The 14,673-nt window shown below is 40.1% G+C and overlaps 1 protein-coding gene across 2 annotated transcripts in view; it reads right to left on the reverse strand.

Moving 5' to 3' along the window:
- Window positions 1–267: 267 nt before the first annotated feature.
- Window positions 268–14,673, reverse strand: part of ZDHHC20 (zDHHC palmitoyltransferase 20) — a 42,261-nt gene continuing 27,855 nt past the window's right edge. The window contains exons 8-14 of one of the 2 annotated variants that reach the window (XM_079973986.1): window positions 10,748–10,783; window positions 9,654–9,786; window positions 8,303–8,429; window positions 6,145–6,234; window positions 5,222–5,337; window positions 4,891–4,972; window positions 268–4,297 (exon numbers count right to left, since the gene is read on the reverse strand). In XM_079973986.1, coding sequence (XP_079830112.1) covers window positions 4,935–4,972; window positions 5,222–5,337; window positions 6,145–6,234; window positions 8,303–8,429; window positions 9,654–9,786; window positions 10,748–10,783 — 540 coding nt within the window. In that variant the 3' untranslated portion in view covers window positions 268–4,297; window positions 4,891–4,934. The remainder of the gene's footprint in view (window positions 4,298–4,890; window positions 4,973–5,221; window positions 5,338–6,144; window positions 6,235–8,302; window positions 8,430–9,653; window positions 9,787–10,747; window positions 10,784–14,673) is intronic. The other variant, XM_079973987.1, reaches the window with a different exon arrangement.

The following is a 14,673-nucleotide window of genomic DNA, read 5'->3' on the forward strand; positions in this document are numbered from 1 at the left end:
GGTCGGGGGGCGCAAACGGTGCCCGCCGAGTCACCATGCCCATGGGTTTCAGCGCCCATGGTTTTTAAGGGTCCCCGCGTCGCCGGCGCGGTAGAACCCAGCCCCTGCCGAGCAGGCTCCCTCCGGAGCTCGGAGGGAGTCCACCATTCGGCGATGGCGCCAACCCGGAAGTCCGATGTCCCCACGCATTTATACCCGCACATAAAAGAGAATTGAAATTGTATCTTCATCACTTGCACCAATTAGAAATGCATTTCACAAGTTAGCTCATTTTTTCAACGTATTTATTTAGTTTCTTTTGCATTCAGTGTGTCATAATCCATTTTAATGTATCATCACTTTGGCAAAGAAGGGTTTAAAGATTATGCTTTTCCCCCTTAAAAGGAGCTATGCTTAAGATATTAATGGAAGTCTGCACTTTGATATATAAAATACTCAACATGATTTAAAATTATTGGTGAAAAATACACATGAAAATATTACAAGGTGCAGATAAAAACATGAAAATTTCAGGCAAAATGATCTGTATTCTTTTATATTTAATTTATTTATAAAAGTCCGTTTAAAAAGTCACTTTAAAGTATTAATGGCAATGCTTTCTTTGTGCATAGGAATATTCCTATCTGCAACATAAAAAACAGATGCATTATTCACATTATATATCCTCTAAATAACCTCATACCAATTTAAATTTGAGTATTTGCAAGCTTACTTAGTTACAGTGGATATACCTTTATTTAAGTAAAATCCTTGCATACACCTTTGTCATAAATACAGGACAATGTATTTGACATACCCACTGGTAAGCACACAGGTTGTGGCAGCCCTAGACATAAACTAAGGATGTCACTCTTATGGCCTTGTAATTTACACACGAGGGCAGAAGAAATGAAGACACAGTGGAGAGATGTTCTCTGTTTTGCATTATGGTCAGCAATTCTAAACCATGTATTTATGTGTTATCTCTGCAGAAACCCATAGGACTTCCTGGTAAATGCATTTAGGAATGAAGGAAAAATCTGCATTCCTTAAACCACTTTATATAAAATTTTCCTGGTAGAATCCCAGAATTCTGGGACTACTTGGGAACTGCAACATAATGTAACTTGTACATCTGTTGGTGTTTACAATTTCTGGGTACCAAGAAAAAGGTTCTGATGCTGTCCTAACTTGACCCAAGTTATGAGTCAGTCATATCCCTGTTGGATGATCTTCTACAACTCAACTTCACTTAATGTTCTGTAAATGTGGACAGACACTTTCTACCATTTGCAAGATTCAAGTTAAGATCTGGGGAATACATATTGGATATTAAGACTGAGTTAAAGCATAAGTTTCCAACACAGATCCAAGAGATGTATTGCTAAGTAACCAGGAGCTAACGTCACATTGTGTATTAGGGTTGGCATCTTATTAAAAATAAAGATGATGTTTGGAACTTGATTGACTCTAGTAGTAGATACCAATTGTTAAGGCATTATTCTACCAGAAAAATGAGTGGTTGGTAAATGAAAGAAGTGCTGCTGTTTTAAAAAACAACTTCACCCCAAATCTGTAACATAAAATTGAACTCATAAAAGTGGCCAGCAAGCAACGCCAGATTGTTCTAGAATCAGAACTCAGAGGAGCTTCTTGAAACAGGAATGTGTCTGCTAGGGAATGCAAAATTACATTGATCCTTAAATGTGACCTGCTGGTGCTAGGTCATTTACTAGCAAAATGCTTTCATAAGGCATTGGAATTAAAACTAAACAGTTTACAAACTATATTCTTTGGTATTATTTCTCAATACTGGTCAAGATAGTTTACACATTAAACAATGGATACCATGAAGAAGAGTTCTGGAACCTTTTCAAAGTGGTTTAAGGACTGCAAATCAATAAAGTATTAAATATTGACAATTATTACCCCAATAGTGAAAAAAGGGAATGCATTAACAGCAATGTGTGGACTTATAACATTCACGTTAAGTGCAGATGGGCCTTAATTCCTATGTACACTCTACAAAGAGAACCCTGTTACCCATTTTACGTACTCTACATATATGACATACTATAAGAAATGTGCTGCTATAGTTGACCTAACTGGTAAACGCAACCCATAAATTTATGGCCTGGCTCCCAAGATATACTTGATTCCATTCTATCCTTTCCTGAAGCTGTTGAGAGTCAAAGCGCAGGTGCTGTATGATGAATGGGATAAGCAAGGCAGAGCATGGCACCTCTGCCCGCTTGTGTCAACACTGAAGGGGCTGTCCATTTGCTACAGTGCCTAGCTAGTGCAAGAAGTTGTGGGACCATTCTGTGGGCGGGCTGGGACATAAGAAGACAAAAAAACAAACCTGCCTCCGTTCATCCCCACCTGACCTGGAGAAGCTATATGCAAGGTGCTGTTGTGCCACATAAAGCTTATTTCCCCCATGTGCTCTGAAGCACTGATGGCAACTGCTATTTCAGGGCAGGAGTTGGGGTGAAATCCCACTACCTTGAGTATGGAGAGTGAGGTTAGCAGTTGCACTGAAAGCCCTGAGCTTGATTTATGCATTTTGCACAGGAAGGGAGTAGGATCCAGCTCTTGAGTTTGGGTTGGTCACAAAGACAGCACAAACCATTTTAGCTTTTCCTTCATTTTGTAAACTAAGCTGATCTAAGAAGATCCTAAACTATTTTATAAACTACAAAATTTATTTTCAATATAATTCCCCCCACCCAGCTATCGCCATGTTTCCTAAGATTTGCAAAGTGGATCCCGGTTTTTCCACTCGTATCATACATGGGATAATTTGTATAAAAGGGGTTTGGGAAGAATTTAATATTTTTATGGAGCTAACGAAATATGAGCAGCTTGGACACAATTTATGATAGGGAATTAAAAGGTACACATCAAGGTAGAATGATGGGGCAGTCCAACACCATACAGTGAGCCAAGACGGAACTTCGTGGCTACAATGGTCTCCTCCTTAAAGAGTACTGGAAGCCAGAATTCTGCTTAAAGAGCTGGGCGGCTGGAGATGAGGATTCTTCTGAGTCAAGCATCGAGTACTTTGGTGCCCCTTGTGAACTGATAATAAAGATTAAGCCCCCACAGTAGTTTGTAGAATTATTTGCTCAGAAAAAGATTTGTGTCTTAAACGGATAGGCCTTGGATTCAGGGTCAGTGAGACTGTGGGAGGGAGAGATGCCAAAGCAGGGGTAACTAGAGAACAAACCCTCTTTCTCCCTTGGGTGCATTCTTCCACATCTTACTCAAGGAATTTTGCTAGTAAAAATGCCTGTGAAATCCAGTCCCGTAAAGTACAGTACATATTTGTTTCTTTTCTCTTAAAAAAGAAATGGATGATCTCTGGAGCTGAGCTGAAAGAAGATGGATAAATCAATTGGGATCTTTATGATGGGATTATCAGCAAAAAAGACTTGAAAGTAATATTCAGGTAAACATCTCGGGGGGGGGAGGAAGGAGAGGAATTCACTTTACTAAATTATATTGTTGATATGGCTTAATAAGACAAATTCTAGAAATTAAACTATTGGCACTTTAAAGAAACAGAAAGTCGAGGAAACTTTATTCTCCCTAACTAATGTACCATGTTGCCAGTGGGCCCTTATTTCTGGGGGGGGGGGGGGAAATGCAATGGAAAAACCTTGCTTGTCTGATGTTGTATTGCAACAAAGCAAGCCTGTAGGAAGAGAACTTCAATATCAGAGAGGACTAAAAGGCCAGAGTCTTGGGTTGGCTGTTTAGCAACACCTACCAATACCACTGGTTATCTGATAATGGTAGTGGAGAAAGCAAAAATGCATCATGCTGCAAGTCCACCAGATAGTGCTTTGAGACACATAATCGTACTGTGCAGTTTCAATGGCCGTACTCTATGATTGTTACACACTTTCCTCCCCTGCCCCATCTTTCTTCCATAGACTTGCTATGGAAGAAACTCCCGTATGACACCGGCATGGCATTTCTCACACCAACTTTGCAGAATTAGTTTCCTCCACCGCGGTGCAGCCAAAATGCATAGTTTCTGCACTTCTAAGAGTCTTGCATACTCTCATATCCTTCCAGGGTATTTCAGGATTTGGCCCTTGTAGTGGCTTACGTCCATGTTGCAAAAATGCACATCAAGAATCTTAAGGCATCAAACTTTCTGCTATGCAACAGTGCTCATAAGCATCCACTGGATACCGTCAAGGATTTTGTTTTTTCATATCCTGCTAACATGCTGGCACTGTTCCATTGATATATCAGTGTCTTCCATACAAAATTAAGTAATACCCAAGCACAAATGTAGTGTAGAAACCTATACGGAAAACAAATTACATTAGTGTAATGCTGCATAAAGACAGAGATAGAAAAAAGACATGGCTACCTACTCTGTATTTCGATCTATGTCACTTCCTTGCATGACTTACTGCTTACGAAGGGTTTTCCCCAAAATAACTGAAGCCCACCTGGGGTCTCTGTGCTGCCACCTGCGTTCCACTCATACAACTTCTATCAGCTTGGTCTTGGGATGCTGGCAACTGCACTGTAAACACATTTCTATCCAAACAGGAATTGGCTTCTGCTCTGTGAAATCTGCCTGCTGCTTTAAATCTGCTTTGGAAATAGATTTGCAGTATCTCAAATTAGCCTATAGAAAACTCATCCCCTAATCACAGACACAAGGGAACTGATCGCGGCTACTCCACACTGAAGAAACACTGTCCTTAATTGCTGTGTTTCTGCCTTCACTTTTAAGACTAGGCTTTATATTTCTGATGCATCAACCATGCTCCATTTTCCTTTTTTTTTTTTTTAAAAAAAAGGAAGGCCTTCAAAACGAAAAGAATCTTATTTCACAGCCTTACAAGGTCACAATAAATCACTATTTCTGAGCGGACGTTATCTTACCATCTTTTCCTCTCCACTGAGAGGGATGGACACTGAAGCCAAGATCAGCTCTCCAATGAAACTATAATATGCTTTTTTACACCTTTAAAAAATAAAGAAAACATAATTATAAAGGTACATGCTTTAGAGACGTTTACATGATGAAAATTTTGGGGGGAAGGAGCGGCATTAAGCCAGTATCTGACCTCTTTATTTGTATTAATCTGCAAAAGACAAACTTGTTCATCTTTAAAATCAGTTACTCTCCATTCTCTCTTTCTCTCATTTAATCAGAATGTTGAATTTCTGTTCTATAACAAGTGATTATAATTAATCAGTTAACATTCAGTACCTGATTTAACATTTTCATCTTCTGAATTGGTTTCCACCCACTGGTTTTCACTGGCCAGCAATCGATTTTGGGACTCGCTTAGTGGCCTAACAGGAAATGGTTGACTGGGACCCGAGCTGAAAAGAAGAACTGCTATCAGAAGCTGGAGTTCATGCACCAAAGAACTTGAAATTCTTAAACACTATTCTGGAGACCAACACAATATAAATTAATATTGCTCAGTTCAGACATAACTTAATGAGCTTCAGGCTTTCCTGCTGTCCTCTCCCCTTCATGCATGATGGGAGGAAATTTAAGGCACCCATTCCTAGTAAGTAAGAAACTTTGCTAACCAGGAAAAGAGGCTTTAAATGTCCTCCCCTCAAGTGTAAAGGGGAGGGTTGGATTGTTCAAGCCTATAACAAGAAACAATAGTTTGTGGTTACATGATCTAAACTGGCACAATCTCTCTCAAGGGCTACTCTGAATGCCTGGCATACAACAGAAAGGATGCACAGGGAATTAATTGGTGAGAACAGTGAGCTTGTAAGAGATATAAGGCTGAAAGCTCCATATGGCAGGTCAGGACGAAGGCAGGAAAAAATGAGGCTTAGAAAGCTCAATTTTAAACGGACAAGGTGTCCATAACTAAGCTTGCACTATAAATATTGTCAAACATAAAGAACTTCCCATTAAAAAGAAATAAACTTTCCAGCCTAACTCACTTCAAAGTCAAACAGCATCAAAGGACGTTTAGAGTTGGGGAGTAAAAAAGGAGGCTAAGACCTGGTGAACAATGGGTCAAAAGCAGAGGCAGGGAAAAGATTAGACTGTTCACATTTGGCCACAGCTGTGGTCTTCAATATACATTTTTCCTTGCTTTGTAAAAATGATACACGTAAGATAAAAGGAAGCAAGACACAAGTGAAAGAAAAACCACACACCTTTTAGCAGGATCATTTTGGCTTGAGACAGTAAGCTGCTCTGGATCCATAATCACCAGGCGTGTTGGAAAGTTACAGCCATCCCCTAAACTGAAGAATAAAATAGACATGACATCTAACTAGCGTGCTATTAAAAACTAACACTAATGGATACACTGGGTTTAAAACAGTTATATGAAGTGGCACATTTGAGTGACTCAGTAAATGTAGATAGTACATCGCCCTGTTCAAACAATGGAATGTTCTGGTTGGTATAGCAGATGGTTAATGTAACTTTTAGCGCCTGCCAACCTAGCAGTTCGAAAGCACCTCCGGGTGCAAGTAGATAAATAGGGACCGCTTACCAGCGGGAAGGTAAACGGCGTTTCCGTGTGCGGCTCTGGCTCGCCAGAGCAGCGATGTCACGCTGGCCACGTGACCCGGAAGTGTCTCCAGACAGCGCTGGCCCCTGGCCTCTTAAGTGAGATGGGCGCACAACCCCAGAGTCTGTCAAGACTGGCCCGTACGGGCAGGGGTACCTTTACCTTTTAAGTAACTTTTAAGCACTGCAACCGCCACTACAAATAATGCAGGAAATGACTTATTTCAGAGCTGCAAGTAATTTGCACATTTATTTATTTAGTATAAACACCATGGAAGCATATATGTACTTGTTCAACAAAGTTTGTCTCCAAAATCAAAAAAAGGCTTGTGCTCCACTGGAACAACACAAAACACCTATGTGAGCTTGACGGTAGGAAATTTAAGACTTAAAAGAATGTGTATTATCAGTAAATTACATGCAGTCTGTTTAACCTCAAGAGTTCACCGGAGTGTTTTTGAATGTCTCAGTTTGAACTGAAATCCAATTTTCTTGTGGTTTCTCTTAAATTTCTAAAACATGGGGCGTTAGCTACTACTGTAGAAACTGTACCTGGCTGCTGACCTCACAAAGCAAGGCAGTCTTTTTAAATACAAAGTTCTTACAAAGGTCTGAGTGACCTATATTCCTTGACAGTATGTTATTTCTGCATGTTCAAGGTTACAGCACAGCTGTTAGCATGTGGAAGGCAACTAAAACAGACGCTTTAAAAAAGTGTTGTCCTCATGCTGTGAATACTAACAGTAGGACTTGGCAAAGATGCCACTTTTTAAAAAAGGACAGTTGTACAAATGATCTGCAAATATCCACAGATAAGAACTAATGACGACCAACTAGTTTGACTCTGCTTTATTTTGTAAAGTCATAGAAATACTTTGATATGGTTCCATTTGTATTTAACTTGAACCATAAATGTATATTCCTATTGAATATTACTTGGGAGGTATATCTTAATACTACTACTAATAATTTATTATTTATACCCCGCCCATCTGACTGGGTTTTCCCAGCCACTGGGCAGCTACCAACAAAATATTAAAAACACAACAAAATCGTGACAAATAAAGTTTGCTCCCAGGCAAGCGTGCACAAGACTTACAAACAGTTATGTAGAATAAAAGAGGTGTCTACTGCAAAGTTCTGAAAACGTTTGTCAACAACAGACGTTACAATGGAGAAAACAAAAATCACTGTCTGGAATACAGAGGGATTAAAAGTAAAAACTGGTATGTAATACAGTGGCACGGTCCTGAAGAAAAAGGTTTATACAGTCATACCTTGGGTTGAATGTGCTTCGAGTTGAGCATGTTCAAGTTGCGCTACTTCCAGGTTTTGCCGCTCGCGCATGCGCAGACGCTCAAAATGACGTCACGCGCAGAAGCGGCAAAACGCAACCCGTGCACGTGCAGACGCACCGTCATGGCTTACGTTGCATTCAGGATGCGAACAGGGCTCCGGAACGGATCCCATTCGCATCCCAAGGTACCACTGTATATATAAATACGGAATATTTTAAATAATTTGTCTAAAATACCCAGTACAGAACAAGGACCTCACAATATAGAGGTTTGAACATGCAACTTCCAGGCTACATTATGCACAAAAATAATTTAAAAAATAATGCAGTTTATGTCTTAGCAGACAATATATCATTTAGCTAGCACATAGGTATGTTCATTGTTCAGGAAATAGACAAGTTACAATTTTAGCAGTATTTAGGACTGCTAGCTTCACCAAACTCTAGATTTTACTCTAAAAACTTTTAAAAGTAGAAGAATAAAATTTAAATAAGAATACCTTGTAAAAATTGGTAGCAACCAGTACTTCTTCTCATCTCCAAAAACCTCTCTCAAGTTTTTACTGCATCCGAGAGAGAAGCCATTTTTGTCAGGTCCATTTCGAAACATAGGTGCCCTGAAAGCTTCTGCATCACACACAGAAAACAAAAGTAAACAAACGTGGGAAAGAGGACAGATCTCTTAAGAATATATGAAGAGCCCTGGTGGATCAAGCCAAATGCCCACCCAGCAACTTGTTTTCACAGTGCCCAGCCAGGACCTCAGCACAACAACACTCTCCCACTTGTGCTCCCTAGCAACTGGTATTCAGAGGCATAATTCCTCTGAGCCTGGAGGTAATATATGGCCATTAAGACTAGTAATCACTGACAACCTTACCCTCCATGTATTTGTCTAACCCTTTAAAGCCATTAAGTAGCAAAATGCAAACTGTCTACAAAATAAGAGAGTTTTTGTTGTTGTTGTTTTCATTAAAAATGCATTCTTAAAAAATGAGCTAGAAAAACACGGACCAAATTCAACAAAAGCAGCGGCTGGAACAAATGTAGGAAGCAACTAATTAAACAGACATTTTCAGTAAAGATGTTCCACTTGCTATGGTTTAAACCAGCTCCTGGAAGTGAGAGCTGGACCATAAAGAAGGCTGATCGCCAAAGAATGGATGCTTTTGAATTATGGTGCTGGAGGAGACTCTTTAGAGTCCCATGGACTGCAAGAAGATCAAACGTATCCATTCTTAAGGAAATCAGCCCTGAGTGCTCACTTGAAGGACAGATCCTGAAGCTGAGCCTCCAATACTTTGGCCACCTCATGAGAAGAGAAGACTCCCTGGAAAAGACCCTGATGTTGGGAAAGATGGAGGGCACAAGGAGAAGGGGACGACAGAGGACGAGATGGTTGGACAGTGTTCTCGAAGCTACCAACATGCGTTTGACTAAACTGCGGGAGGCAGTGGAAGACAGGAGTGCCTGGCATGCTCTGGTCCATGGGGTCACGAAGAGTCGGACACGACTAAACAACAACAACAACAAAAACCCAGCTCCTGTATCTAACAACAGCCAACCTAAGATGGAAAGGAAGCATTTCAAGAAGTTAAAAGGGCCAGTAGCAGGGAACGGCATAAGTCACTTTAAACCGATATGCTGATTGAGGGGTACAATCCTAAACTCCAGGGATTCTTAACAGAACTTGCTTATGAGTAAGCACAGCCATGAAACACACTAAGCAACCTTGAGCCAATAGCACATGCTCAGACTAACCTAGCTCACAGGATTAATGGTGAGGAAAAAGTAGAATAACATTGAGTTTCTTGGAATTGGAATAGATAATACCGCAGATTGTTTACTAACCTATTGTTGACCTGTTTTTGCCAACCAGCCAGCAGTGATAGCTGAAAAGTGACAGTATACTGATGAAGAACATGGCAGCCACAAAGAAAAGGAAGAGAACATGGAATTTTGCACGCGTGTCCAGCAGTTCATTCTGGGAAGAAGAAAAAAAAGGGGGGTGGGATTAGTATTTCTATTCAACAGCTGGTCTTCTATAAAGTTGCATCTCTGAGCTAAAGCCAATATCACCATATCCGAACATTACTATGAGCATATTTAACATTTTAGAAACCTAAATTATATGAAACCAATGTAGAACTGCGAGTCAGAGGGCTTGTCATTACTTTGTGAGAGAGTGTACATGAGTATCACTGTAAAAGCACATTCAACATCCTTTGTTGTGTGTCTGTATGATTTCTAAGTGCTGCTATACTTCCTATATGATGTTTACAACGTGTATTTTTCTTTACATAACTTAAACTGCCTGAGGGAAGATGTAGAGTAAGCCTACACACTATAAATTAAACTATAAAATTGAAAATGGGGGCAGGATGAGCCTTCCTCCCACCCATCTGATGTTCAGTATGAAGTTAACTGAACACTGTTATTTGTAAGTAGCCACATGATCATGTGAACCAACACACACCACATACAATGTAAGCCTCTGTAAGAAGGTGAAAGTTATAGGGAATGTGCATGTTTTTTTAAATGATGTTTTTACATTGAGTAGAAGTGTCATTTCAGGAGAAAAGGTCTTGTGTATTTTTAATTCAGTTTCAAGTTTTTCCACATATGCTCAGATTACAAAAATCTCATGAAACAAAAAATAGTTTAATTGCAGCAGTTACATAGCTTGAAAAACCAATTATTTCTAAAAGATGACCTTTAAAATAGAAAGGTAAAAGTAAAATTCTCTCATCATAGATTAGCATCCATTTAAGTTACCACCAGCATTTAAGTGTACTAATTTCTTCTTCGGCTCTCCACAATAATCTTCAATTAATTAAAAATACATAATTATACAGATAGTATTACAAAATAGTATGATAATCTTGTTTCATTATTAAAAATGAATGAGCACACCAGAACAGACTTCAGCTTAAATTGCATTTTACCTTTGGACAATTCTCAGCAGATTTCCTGCGGCAAAGCTTTGTGCAAATAAAGACAATTTATTAAATAGCTTTATCCCTTCAAGGCTGGTGTTCAGAAACAGTAAAAACGTTGTTAGAAAGTTAATGGCTTATGCGTGCAGCATTCAATGGCAAGAGGCCTTAGTCTACATTCAGTGGATGAACATGTAAAGGTGAGCTTGTGTTTGCACAATGGGATTGAAGTAAAAGGTAATTTATTTTAATGGTGTGGACTCAAGGCACACCATTAAAATTAAGATTAACACATTGCTCTCTCTAATTTTCCACATTGGAAGTTCAGCCTTGAAGCCAATTGGTTTTATATAGATCCAAGAAGACTCTTGGAAGCTAATGTTCATAGTGATGTGAGGTTTGGAAATTTGTTACCCCCCTGCCCGTACGGTCCAGTCTTGACAGACTCTGGGGTTGTGAAAGCACAATGTCCTTGCCACTATTACAGAATTACAGAATGAGTTATTTAGAGACTCCCTTCAGTTTATTGTATGATGCTTAGTTCTTTTTATGTAACTAAAAGTGGGTTTGGGTACAAGCAAGATACCTATCATTTTGCTTACGTATATCACTTTAATTCTAAAATCATAGCTTAAACCATTCTCAATGGATCTTTAAAAAGCCACAGATCTCCCTATGCTTTAGAGCAGTGGTTCCCAATTAGCTAAGTACTGCAGACCCCATGTTTTTGAAAATGTTGACATCTGTGTGGTAGTTTCGGTTATGTCAATGGTGCCACCATACCCTCCAACATGTCCCAGCGCAAAACTGGGATGCATGTTTTCTGGGCCATGCACCTGTGCAAGAGCACGGCACCCAAAATCGTGTGATCTTGGGTGCTGCAATCTTGTGTGTTTTGGGGCACAGCATGGCCCCAAAACAGGATTCCCCAGACAGTTGGCAGGCATGTGCCATCGACTCCCTGGGAAGTTATGCCAGGTGGAAACCACTGCTTTAAAATGTATCTTTGTAAGAACTGATGGAGAAGTATCTTCAAAAACGTTTAAAAGGAAAGCAGCATGTTTCCTTTCAAAATGTTAGTGAGCTAAAACTCACATATCTGAAAAACGGAGGAAATCAAGAATATCTAGTAGTTTCTTGAAAAAATAATGGGAGTCAGAGAGAGAGAGAGAGAGAGAGAGAGAGCGCGCGCGCGCAGGAATGGAATGTGTTTAGGGAAGTTTTTAATGTTTGATTATTTATTGTGTTTTTAATATTCTGTTGGGAGCCACCCAGAGTGACTGGGAAAACCCAGACAGATGGGCAGGGTATAAATATTATTAATTAATTAATTAAACACATCTTTAGATTAACCAGTTCCAGTATCTCAGAGCCACTGACTGATATTACATTATCACATGAAATAATATTACGATTCTATCTGCCTATTACTAATAGCTGCCCAGAGACACTTGTCTCCTTATTTGTACTGTATGTATTGCTATATATAATTCTTCTTCTAATATCTTTTGGTAACTTTCACTACAGTTACTGAAAACAGTCATTGTGGGTATGTTTAACCTGGAAAAGAGCAGACTGAGGGGTGATATGATAGCCATCTTCAAATATCTCAAGGGCTGTCGCATGGAAGAGGGAACATGCTGGTTTTCTCCTGCTCTGGAGGGCAGGACTCAAACCAATGGCTTCAAGTTACAAGAAATGAGATTCAGACTAAATACAGTATCAGAGAAAACATTCTGACAGCAGGAGGTTGTGGACTCTCCTTCCTTGAAGGTTTTTGAGCAGAGGTTAGATGGCCATCTCTCATGAATGCTTTAGCTGAGATTCCTGCATTGCAGGGGGTTAGACCAGCTCTACAATTCTATGATTCTTTAATAGATAATTGGTAAACCCAGAAAGTGTATGTGGTGCCAAGCACAGAATTTTGGATGCATCCCATCACGTTTAAAGCACTGGGTGAGGACGCACAGGACATCTGCTGTGAATGTAGAAGGTTCAAAGTACAGTCCTTATCATCGTCAGGCAGGGATGGGGAAAGACTTTTATCTAAAACCCCGGAGAACAATTGCTAGTCAGTGTAGATCAGTGATGGCCAAACTTGGCCCTCCAGCTGTTTTGGGACTACAACTCCCATAATCCCTAGCTAACAGGACCAGTAGTCAGGGTGTTGAATGGTTTCTTTAAATTTTAGGTTTCATTATTGTTTCACAAGATGTGTATGTCTTTAACATGACCTAGTTTTACAGCTGTGAAGCAGTATAGCCGGTACTGTTATGTTATGTTAATTAAGCTGTTGGGTATAGTATATAAACCATAAAGAAGGCTTATCGCCGAAGAATTGATGCTTTTGAATTATGGTGCTGGAGGAGACTCTTGAGAGTCCCATGGACTGCAAGAAGATCAAACCTCTCCATTCTTAAGGAAATCAGCCCTGAGTGCTCACTGGAAGGACAGATCCTGAAGCTGAGGCTCCAATACTTTGGCCACCTCATGAGAAGAGAAGACTCCCTGGAAAAGACCCTGATGTTGGGAAAGATGGAGGGCACAAGGAGAAGGGGACGACAGAGGACGAGATGGTTGGATAGTGTTCTCGAGGCTACCAGCATGAGTTTGAGCAGACTGCGGGAGGCAGTGGAAGACAGAAGTGCCTGGCATGCTCTGGTCCATGGGGTCACGAAGAGTCGGACACGACTAAACGACTAAACAACAACAACATAGTATATAAACAGCAGCATGCAGCTCTCTCAGTACCCTGGTGGATGGGTCACACTTATTGATATAATGTAATTTAATGTAAAATGAGTTTTTATTTTTGTTATTTGTTATTAAACCAAGCAAAAGTTACTTTTGCATTTCTTGAATGTGTGGTCTCCCAAGCACTGCAGCCCAACTAATTGTGAAATAGCCAACACAGGGATGATGAGAATTGTAGTCCCAAAACAGCTGGAGGGCCAAGTTTGGCTATTACTGGTGTAGACGATACTGAGCTTGATAAACCAGTAGTTTGATTTGATATAAAGTAGCTTCCCATGTTTCACTGGATGGCGTTTGCCAAGTCTGTCTCAGTTCAGATGTATTTAGCTCAGCTTAAAGAAATACGAGTGAGTCTTGCATGCATGCACACCACTGTTTCCTTCTCAGGAGGTTGCAATAAGCCTCCAGTTAACCATCGTTTCCCCCATTATCTTAAAACCTAGAAACGGTGGTTTTCAAATTAGAAACAAGTTAGGATTGTAAACCACCATTTAAAGTTGATCTAAGATCCTGGCCTGTTCCGAAACTGCTAACCATAGTTTCCCAAATCAGATGTAATGGGAAACAAGCCAGAAGAAGAAGAGGAGGAGGAGGAGGAGGAGTTTGGACTTGATATCCTGCTTTATCACTACCCTAAGGAGTCTCAAAATGGCTAACAATATCCTTTGCAAGGCCAAATAAAGCCCTTTGTGGCACAGTGGATCAGCGCGTCTGGCTGTTAACCAGAAGGCTGGTGGTTTGAGGCTGTGGGCAGGATTCCTGCATGGCAGGGCATTGGACTAAACAACTCTCAGGGTCCCTTCCAACTCTACAATTCTATGATTCTATAAGGCCCATATTTCTCTATGCTTAACTAACCCTTATAAGGGTGTCTTTATCCTCACAAGAGAAGATCTCATGGAATATTAAGAGAGAGAATTTACTCTGAGCCGGTCAAAGATTTTCCTTTTCTACTTGTGATACATGCACACACAAACTGTTTTCTGAAATCAAAACTGACTTCTTTAATGTAAGAAGTTATCTCATTAAATAAGAAGCTCTCTTATATTCCATGTTCTTCAGAAGCACAACGGTGCAAGTACACAGCCATTGGCAACATGAGGCATTTTTGGCTTCTTGTGGCACAAACCTCAGTGGTCTACAGCCTTCATAATATTGTATTTCCAGGTAGTGATTTAATA

Source organism: Podarcis cretensis (genome assembly GCF_951804945.1).
Source record: "Podarcis cretensis genome assembly, chromosome: 4".
NCBI classification, from domain to species: Eukaryota; Metazoa; Chordata; class Lepidosauria; order Squamata; family Lacertidae; genus Podarcis; species Podarcis cretensis.